The 10,605-nt window shown below is 45.7% G+C and overlaps 1 protein-coding gene across 1 annotated transcript; it reads right to left on the bottom strand.

Annotated features, from left to right (window-relative positions):
• Window positions 1-5,998: 5,998 nt before the first annotated feature.
• LOC129188228 (oocyte zinc finger protein XlCOF6.1-like) lies at window positions 5,999-9,307 on the bottom strand. Its single transcript, XM_054788446.1, has 2 exons — window positions 9,190-9,307; window positions 5,999-7,814 (listed from the first exon to the last, which is right to left on the bottom strand). Exon 2 carries the CDS (start codon window positions 7,781-7,783, stop codon window positions 6,527-6,529), a length of 1,257 nt encoding a protein of 418 aa, XP_054644421.1. The 5' UTR covers window positions 7,784-7,814; window positions 9,190-9,307; the 3' UTR covers window positions 5,999-6,526.
• Between the last annotated feature and the right edge of the window lie 1,298 nt (window positions 9,308-10,605).

Raw genomic sequence — 10,605 nt, forward strand, 5'->3', positions numbered from 1 at the left:
TTGCCCGGCTTTCTGGACGCCTTGTCTGGGCCCCAGTGGGCTGGTGCAGTCCAAGGCGGGTTGTTTGACCTGAATGCCGCCCCGTAGTCAATGGAAGGCAATGCAGCAATTCAGCAGCAATGAAAGAGGAAAAAGGGTCTGCTTGACAGGAAAATTTCAATTTAAAAAGTTGCCGAATCAAAGTGTGGATAAAACCAAAGTTGTGTGTACATATTTTGGTGATGACTTGTCTTTTCATCGAAGTAAGAGTCTGAAGTACCACCTTCGGGCAAAGCATATTTTTGCTAATGTTAACAAGGATGCTAACAACATGGGCATCTAACTAAACTGGCGGAGTGCACCTGACTCGGACTTAAAAAAAAAAAAAACACAACAGCCACACCACCTCATCCAGTGGAACTGTCCATCCAAACATCCATTTTCCTCTGCTTGTCCGGGTCGTGGGGGCAGCAGTCTCAGTAGGGAAGCCCAGACTTCCCTGTCCCCGGCCACCTCTTCCAGTTCCACCGGGAGGACACCAAGGCATTCCCAGGCCAGCTGTGAGACATAATCCCTCCAGTGTGCCCCTGGTCTTCCCTGGCACTTTCTACCGGCTGGGCATGCCCGGAACACCTCACCAGGGAGGCGTCCGGGAGGCATCCTGACTAGATGCCCGAGCCACCTCAACTGGCTCCTCTCGATGTGAAGGAGCAGCGGCTGATCCTCTCCCGGATGACTGAGCTCCTCACCCTATTTCTTAGTGTGAGTCCAGCCACCCTATGGAGGAAATTCATTTCAGCCGCTTGTATCTGCGCTCTCGCTCTTTCGGTCACGACCCAAAGCTCATGACCATAGGTGAGGGTGGGAACATAGATCGATCGGTAAATTGAGAACTTTGCCTTCCGGCTCAGAACCACGATGCTCCAGCCTTCCCTCACTCGTGAACAAGACCCAGAGATACTTGAACTCCTCCACCTGGAGCAGGACCTCATTCCCAACCCGGACAGTGCAATCCACCCTTTTCCAACTGAGAGGCATGGCCTCGGATTTGGAGGTGCGGAGTCTCATCCCATAAGCTTCACACTCAGATGCAAACCGTCCCAGTAAAGGCTGAAGGTCACAGCCCGATGAGGCCATCAGGACCACATCTTCTGCAAATAGCAGAGACGAGAACTTAAGGGCCCCAAGCTGGACTCCCTCAAAGCCTTGGCTGCACCCAGAAATTCTGTTCATGAAGATGATGAACAGAATATGTGACAAAAAGCAGCCTTGGCAGAGGCCAATGTTTACCGGAAACAGGCTCGACTTACTGCTGGCAATGCCAACCAGGCTTCTGTTCCAGTCGTACAAGGACCGAATGGCATGTACTAGCGCACCACCAATCCCATACTTCCGGAGCACCCCCCACAAGACACCGGGAGGGATACGGTCAAATGCCTTTTCCAAGTCTACAAAGCACATGTAGACTGGTTGAGCAAACTCCCATGTACCCTGCAGTACCCTTGCAAGGGTGTAGAGCTCGTACAGTGTTCCGCGACTGGGACGAAAACCACATTGCATCTCCTGTCGACTAACAGTCATACCCTTCTCTCCAGCACCCTGGAATAAACTTTCCGAGAGAGGCTGAAGAGTGTAATCCCCTATAATTGGAACACGCCCTCCAGTCACCCTTCTTGAAAAGGGGGACCACCAACCTGGTCTGCCAATTCAGAAGTACTGTTCCCGACTTCCCACACAAAGTTGAAGAGATGTGTCAGTCAAGACAGTCCCTCAACATCCAGAGCCTTGAGGAATTCAGGGCAAAACTCGTCCACCCCCGGAGCTTTGAATGCTGAGGAGTGTTTTAACTACCCCAGATACCTCAGCCACGGTGATGGAACTGTCCGCGTTCGTGTCCTCGGACTCTGCTTCCTCTATGGAAAGTACAGTATATGTCCGTGGGATTGAGAATGGCGTGAAAGTATTCCCTCCACCGCTCGACTATATCCTCAGTCAAGGTCTGCAGGGCTCCGTTGCCACTGTATACGGTGTGGACCGGGCACTGCTTCCCCTTAAACACTCGACAAACGGCAGACTCTGCCAGACGTTCCCAACACACCCTCACTACATGTTTGGGTCTCCCAGGTCTGTCCAGCATCCTCCCCCATCATCTAATCCAACTCATCACCAGGTGGTAATCAGTTGACAGCTGTTTAAACCCTTGTTACCTGGGAGGTGCAAGACCCTTGCTCCCTCGTGCAAGAAGCAGGCGCACCTCCCTACCTGACTACTCCGTTTAAAGGATTACATCTCCCCACGTTGAGGGACAGAGACCTCTAAGTTAGGGGTGAGGGGAACTCACCCAGGTATTCACAGCCTTTGTGGTGCAGAGGCGGCCCCGCTTCATCCGGGCCACGCACAGCCAAGGTAACCGCTTTTGGTTGCCCGCGACACCGGACCCTCTGCTTTTACGACTGCTCCACCTCTAAATGGTTAGTTACTATTGGAAAGGACCTGGGAAGGCTATTCATCTGTTAGCGATCAGAGGGACCTGTCTCAATGTACAGTACTACAGGAACAACCTCAAAGGAATTAGTCTTGGTCACACTGCATACACTTTTATATCACAGAAGATACGGGGTGACAACTCTTAGATGGTTACAAGAGTAAAAGGCTTACTAGGATAGATTGGCAAGGGCATTAGCAGATAAACACATCAATTAGGAATAAAATACTTAAAGGACTACCCTAGATGAGCTCCACTCTCACATACTGCAGCTAGATAGTAAGAGGCGTAAGGCTAGGATTTGATTCCAGATATGTAGAATATCGTATTTGTATTTGTACTTTATCCCACAGCGGGGAAATTCACTTGTTACAGCAGCAAGCAAGATACGCAAGTAAAGAATAAAGTGTAAAGAATACATATTGACTACAACATGGTTCAGGTGGTTTCACCTATCAGGTGGCAGCTGGTTAAGCTCACTCCAGCTGACAAAGTCCCTGATGACTGTCTTGTATTCCAGATCATTCCCCTCTGAAACACAACCCACAATGGCTGTGTCATCGGAGAACTTCTGGATGTGACACTGTGTGGAGTTGTGTGTGAAGTCCGAGGTGTAGAGGGTGAAGAGGAAAGGGGAGAGCACCGTACCCTGAGGGGCACCTGTGCTGCAGAGTACCATGTCAGACACACAGTGACGGAGCCTCACATACTGTGGTCTGTTGGTGAGGTAGTCTATAACCCATGCAGTCAGGTGTTGGTCTACTCCCACACTCTCCATCTTCACTCTGAGTAGTGACGGCTGGATGGTGTTAAAGGCACTGGAGAAGTCAAAAAACATGACCCTCACAGCGCTCCCGCTGTCCTCCAGGTGTAGCAGAGATCTGTGCAGCAGGAAGATCACTGCGTCGTCCACTCCGATCCGAGGCCGGTAAGCAAACTGCAGGGTGTCCAGCTGAGTGCCCACCATGGGTCGCAGGTGCTGCAGGATAATCCTCTCATGGTCTTCATCAGGTGAGAGGTCAAGGCAACAGGCCTTGGTGGTTAGGCTCCTTGGGACGCGGTGTCTTTGGTATCGGGACCACACAGGAGGTCTTCCACAGGGCCGGGACCTTCTCCAGGCTCAGGCTGAGATTGAACAAGTGCCTGAGAACTACACAGAGCTGGTCAGCACAGTCCTTGAGGATTCTAGGGCTGATGCCGTCCGGTCCCGAGGCCTTCCTTGCCTTGATCTTCTTCAGCTGACTCCTCACCTGATCATCAGTTATGGAGAGGGGGGTAGAGGATGGCTGGGATGGGGATGTGGGGGTGAAAAGTGGTGAGTTGGTAGGGGAGGGACGGGGGGCAGACTCAAATCTGTTGAAAAACAGATTGAGTTCATCTGCCCAGATCTTGTCCCCACTGGCTTGGTCTCTCCCCACTACTTTACCATGGCCTGTGATGGTCTGCAATCCTCTCCAGACTTCCCTGGCATTATTCTCCTCCAGCCGCTTCTCCAGTTCCTGTAGTAGTCCTTCCCCTTCCTGATCTTATGCCGGCGTTCCCTCTGGACTCTGCACAGCTCCTCCTTGTCCCCCGAGTTGAAGACCCTCTTCTTCTTATTCAGCAGGTCTCAGAGGTCACCCAGGGTTTGTTGTTGGGAAAACACCGCACCAACTTGGAGGGCACAGTGTTCTCCACACAGAAGTTGATATAGTCTGTGATGCAGTGTGTCATGCTGTCAACGTCACTGCCATGGGGACTACAGAGCGCTTCTCAGTCTGTTGTCTGGAAGCAGTCTCTGAGCCTAGCACTGCTCTCCTTAGACCACTGCTTCACAGGCCTCTTCACAGGGCGTTGTCTATTCACTACTGGAGTGTAGTCTGTGACGAGATGGACAAAGTTGTGATCAGAATGACCCAGCGGGGGGAGGGGGATGAGGTGTATGCATCCTTGATGTTTGCATACAGGAGGTCCAAAGTTTTATTGTCTCTAGTGTGGCATTTGACATACTGGGTGAAGGTGGGAAGAGCAGAGGACAGAGAAGCATGATTGAAGTCACCGGAGATGAGGAGGAGGGATTGGGGGTGCTGGTTCTGAAGTTGAGAGACGATGGTGTGGATCTGCTCTATAGCTGCAGCAGCGACCTCTGAGGGGGGGATGTACACAGTCATAGCAATAACATGTGAAAACTCCCTCGGAAGGTAGTACGGCCGCATGCTAACCGCTAATAGTTCCACGTCTCTGGTGCACAGTTGCTCCTTCACACAGATGTGTCCCGGGTGGCACCATCTATCATTCACAAACACAGCGATTCCCCCTCCCTTCTTCTTACCGCTCTCCGTTGCCTTCCTGTCCGCTCGTACCAGCTGTAATCCGTCCAGTGTGACGTGTGAATCCGGAGAAAGTTCACTCAGCCACGTCTCCGTGAAGCACATGAGGCTGCATTCCCGGTACTCCCTCTGCAGTTGGGTCAGCGCCGTTAGCTCTTCCATCTTGTTGGGGAGAGATCTTACGTTCCCCATGATGGCAGACATGGCTTGTATCGTCTTTTCCGTTTCTTGCACTGCACTCCCAACCTGCATCCTCTTCTGCTCCTCCGCAGCTCCTTGGGGATCTCCGGCCTCTCCGCGCAGAGAGGGGGTGTGTGGCACAGGGCTAACAGCTGATCCCGGGTGTAAACAATTGAGCCTTGGTTGAATGGGGAGTCGTGACTGAAGAGGTTTCCCACAGTTGAACTGAAAAGTTCAAAGAGCATCAAGTCGCAGACTAGAAAAGTAACAATATGAACCTCCATAGCTGCACACTCGACCAAATGCGACCAAAAGAAAAAGTAAGAAGACTAAAATACTATGAAAACACTAAAAGGTGGAAGAAAAGTACAGAGCTGCTGTAACCGGCAGCCACTCACACGGCGCCATTTTGGGAGTTTGGTTTAGGGGAGAGGTAGAGCTGGGTGTCATTGGCAAAACTGTAGAACTGGATACTCAATCTACAGAAGATGTTATCAAGGTGGAGAAGGCAGATGAAAAGAATTTTGTCCATCCACAATCCTTATGTGAGACGTCTTTCTCTTTTCTGTGCGTTCCAAAGATTTAAAAACAGCTAAAAAGAGGCAGCTAAGAATGCACGTAATACACATTGGCTGCTTGGAGCATGTGTCCAAATATAGTGCACTATATTCCCTCTTTTTATTTCATAACTTCACAGTGACATGTTTGAGACTCTTGGTCTCTGATATAATGGATATAATATATTATGAAGAATGAAATATGTTTTATTTTTGAGCAATTACTGTTGTAATTTACTTTTTTTAACCGTATAATTAACCTGAGCCAGGGCCAAGGCACATCGGTGAGGTGACCCCCCCCACCCCAGCACATACAACTCAAGCTGGAACAGACACATTGGAAAACAATACTTTATTAGGTGTTGTATTCAATGTATTAGTACCAGTATCGCTGATATTGATACAGATATTGTACTTTTTAATTTTTCAATAAAATCGAATAATTTTGTCAATTTGCAAGTCATTTATTATGATTATAATCAGAATAAATAGACAATATTTTCGGGGGAAAACAAATGCTTGTTTCAATACACTTATTTGTGAACATTTCATCAATATGTAACACAACAATATGAACAAAATAACATGATTCCCTTTGACAACATACAATTGTTTGAGTATAATCAATCAACACTGCAAAAGAAGAAAATGAAAATGATTAAAGTAGTTGTTTTTGCTAACTGAAATCCTTCAAAGGCCTCCTGAAAGTGGTCCGTACCCCAATTAGTGAATCATAAGAACTCAAGTCAGTAAAAGGAATCAAATCACTACTTTCCAGACCGAATCGTGAAATAATTCAACAGGAAGTGACTTGATCAGTTACAACATTTAGTGATGACAGCATACAGTCAAATAAAACACCTTTAACTTCAAATGAAATCACTGCAGTCACCATGTCTTTCTTTTACACGTGAATAAAAACAAGATGGATTTATTGAACAAAAGACACGTGCAGAGAATATTACAACACAGTGGCAACACAGTGACTGCATGTCAGTCAGGCGAAGAGTAGACCGTCAGTGACTCTGCATGTGTCTTTTCAAATTGCACTTCCAAGAAAATGTGATACCACAATTTGAGCAAGCAAAATGTTTTTTTTCTCCTGTATGTGATCTCATGTGTCTTTGCATGTTTGGCTTTTGAGTGAAGCGTTTACCACAGTCTGAGCAACTAAAAGGTTTTTCTCCTCTGTGCGTTCTCATGTGCGCTTGCATGTTTGTCTTTCGAGTGAAGTGTTGACCACAGTTTGAGCAAGTAAAAGGTTTTTGTCCTGTGTGTGTTCTCATGTGTGATTGCATGTGCTTCTTTAAAGTGAAGCCTTTACCACAGTTTGAGCAAATAAAAGGTTTTTCTCCAGTGTGTGTCCTCATGTGTGATTGCATGTTTGTCTTTCGAGTGAAGTGTTTACCACAGTCTGAGCAACTAAAAGGTTTTTCTCCTGTGTGTGTTCTCATGTGCCTTTGCATGGCTGTCTTTTGAGTGAAGTGTTTACCACAGTCTGAGCAACTAAAAGGTTTTTCTCCTGTGTGTGTTCTCAGGTGCAATCGCATGTTTGTCTTTCGAGCAAAGAGTTTACCACAGTCTAAGCAACTAAAAGGTTTTTCTCCTGTGTGTGTTCTCATGTGTTGAGCCAAATGGCTCTTAAGAGAAAATCTTGTATCAGAAACTGAGCAGTTAAAATGTTTACCTGTCTTCTTTTTAGAGCTTTCACAGTGTTTGTTGTGAGTCGTCATATCGCCTTCACAGTCTGTATCGTTGCTCAGAGATTCTTGGTTGTAGTCGCTGTCTTCATCTTCAGGAGAGTGTGACGTTATGTCGTCACTATCTGACAGTGGAGCTAAGAGGTTGTCTGCTTGTGATCCTCCACAGTGGTCTCCATCAGCTTCTGTTGTCATGTGTTGCAGTGAGCTGCTGCATGAAGGCTCCGCCTCTCTCATCTCCTCACTTGGACTATGATGAAGCTGTGAGAGCTCAGGTGGTTTGTCTTCATGGTCTTCACTCTTCACAGAGACACCAGTCAGTGGCAACCTGGCAAGATTAGCCTCCTCTGGCCCGAGAAGATGCTCTCCCTCCTGAGTGATTGAGAGTTCTTCCTCTTCCTCTTTAACATAGGGGGACTGTGGGTCCTCCTCTTCCTCTTTAACACAGGGGGGCTGTGGCTCCTCCTCTTCCTTTTTAATGTGGGTGGGCCGTGGCTCCTCCTCTTCCTCTTTAATAGGCTGTCGCTCTGGCTGCTCCAAAGTGGAGCTCCCACCCTTTGGCTGAGGGGACATTCTTCTTGATGATCAATCAGCTGCTGGATGTCTAGAAGACACAAACAGGAATTATTGTGAAAGACAACAAAAAAATTTTTACTCTTTAGTTTTAATGATGGACTGTTGAGATTTTCATGTCAGTTTCTGCCAGCAATACTGGTGTCAGGAGCTAATTTGAAATATTTGTGTGCCCCATTCATGGCCTGCAGGAGTGTGTAGCATTCTCCAGGACAGGGGTCACCAACGTTTTTCCTTGTGAGAGCTACTTTTACAAAACGAAAATGGCCTCTCCTTTCATGCATTCTCAGTGACAATTACACACTCGTGCACCTTCATATATATGAAGACTTCCCCACATACAGAGATACCTGTACACACGTACATATGCACACTCACAGTACATGCGTACTTCCCCACATTACTCACTGAGTTAACCAGGGTGTTATTATGTTGTTGGTTTTATTACAGCGACGGTGATGTCAGCAATATGATTATAGTTTTTTTTACAATGATGTACATTACAGTTATTGTCATTCTGATCAGTATCATAGTTCATCATTTCATTACTACTATTATGTGTGACTGTTTCAATGCAGTATTGTCATTGTGGTTGTTGATATTATTTTGCCCCTTCCGTCAGGGTCGGAATAGTCGTCACAGATATTTGCTGATGTAGTCCCGTATGTTTCTGTTGTTCTGTTATTGTTGTCACAATTGTTGTTGCTGCTGCTGTTGTCCTTGTCTCTGTCTTTTTTGTCCCCCTCTTATCCCTGCACCCCCCCCCCTTTTCTTTTCACTTCTTCTCTGTCCCCTCCTGCTCCGGTCGCTCCAAATTTGCATAATAAAGCATCAAAGTCAAATTCTGTATAACAAGGGAAGTGTATCTCACACTTTACCCTGGCAGAGTAAATCTGTTGAGCACGTAAGGTCCTTTATATCTACAATTCTATCTGCCTTAACGGCTAGACAAGACAAGGGGGAGAAAAAAAAGATCCTCCAGACTATTAGTAGGATAACGAAAGCAGGGCTAGCAATTACTCTGTTATGGGTGCTAGCACATATAGGAGTGGAGGGGAATGAGTTGGCAGAAACATATGCAAAGTAGTGGTTAATATTAAGTAAAGCTGAAATTAAGTCAATTGTGGAAAAAAAAGCTTACAAAGATGTGGCAGGAAGAATGGGGCAGAGAACCAAAATGTAGGCATTTGTATAACATTCAAAAAAGAGTGGACCAAGTAAGAAGGACCAGCAGGAATAGGAGAAAAAGTATTCACAACACAAAATTTGGCTTTGCATGTACAGTACTACATAGACCTGCTAGCACTAGCGGGCTAACGTTAGCGGCTAACAATAGCACATTCATTTAGAACGGCATCGTATTTAAACAACTTAAAGAGTGCAAAGGGTTATGGCATTTATATTACCTCATTGGCCACATGCACTAGAGAGGAGGACAATATGGTCTTCTGAGAGTTACAACAGCAACTCGATAAGGCGACTTCTTGCTCTTTGGCTTGGCGATGTCTTGGTGTGCACCAATTTCTAACGTCTTACTGAAACACTCCAACTAGCGAACATTGGTTCCACTACATATTCTTCTTGTTTTTTTAATTATTTTTTGTGGGGCGGGGGAGTTAACAAGCAACTTATGGTGTGCATTACCTCCACCTTTTGGTAAGGGGTGTGGATAGAGACCTCTAAAACAAAACCACAAAATAAAAAATATTAATAATTAATAAGATAAATAAAATAACATGATAATAACGAAACTTCCTTAAGTACTTCTGTATTTCCCTCAACCCTACATGCTTTGAATCTAACCGCAGAATATCCTTAACTACCAATCTAATATTTTCTTTTTCCAATTACGTCTTCATTTTTTGTCTTTCATTGTTATACTTACTACAATGAATTAATACATGCTCGATGTTTTATATTTCATTACAATATTCACACAAACCTGTGTCCGGTTCAAACTCTTGTAACACTTGTAAAACACAGCAAAATTACAGAAGAGACAAGACAACAAGCCTATCTTTTTACTCGCGAGGAGAACGTAGGAACGTACCAGAGTTCCCACACCGCTCTAAATACGTTTTCTAAGCTCCCGCTTTTTATTTGGGTATTCCCTATCTACAAGGTTGTGCAACTCTAGGGGATGGGGTGACAACGCAGCTGCACAACTGTACTTGTCTTTCTCTATGTGTGTGCGTCTCTGTGGCAGTTATCAGTAATACATGTGTGGTATGAAGCACATTTCAGCACAGCCTCGAAGGACATCAGTTAGTATGCGACTGCAACCTTGGAGTCAGCAGACACCATGGTGCCATGAGTCGCCATCTTCTCTGTTGCTGGGTCACCGCTGCATTCCTAAAACAGACATTCCTACAGGGCAACACACTTTAACGCTACTACGATATACGTATGAGTGATAATTATATTGCTGGTTAATTTATGTCCAGTTCCAACAACCTGTGCTCTGTTTTTTCAGTTTAATTGAGCTATTTAGATACACACTCCTGATCAAAATCTTAAGACCAGTTGAAAAAAAGCTAGAATTTGCATTTTGCACATTTGGATCTTCATGCCAATTATTGCCAAATATTTGAGAAAAATCACACGTGAAGCTCCCAGGAACCTGTTATTCTCCAGTACTGTCTGTTCGATCGAATTTGGTTTATTTGTTAAAAAAAAAAAAAAAAAAAAAAAAAAAAAAGCATCACATGACTGAAGGTGTATTCATCAAACAGGATGACGTATTGAATACCCATGTGACATAACTATGACCCGCATTATATGATACTGGGTGGTTGTACAAGGTAAATAATTGGGAAATCTAG

This window comes from Dunckerocampus dactyliophorus, chromosome 9 (genome assembly GCF_027744805.1).
Source record: "Dunckerocampus dactyliophorus isolate RoL2022-P2 chromosome 9, RoL_Ddac_1.1, whole genome shotgun sequence".
Taxonomy (NCBI): Eukaryota; Metazoa; Chordata; class Actinopteri; order Syngnathiformes; family Syngnathidae; genus Dunckerocampus; species Dunckerocampus dactyliophorus.

Excerpts from the sequence above, each read along its gene's own strand:
- LOC129188228 (XM_054788446.1), bottom strand. The coding sequence starts at position 7,783 with ATGTCCCCTCAGCCAAAGGGTGGGAGCTCCACTTTGGAGCAGCCAGAG.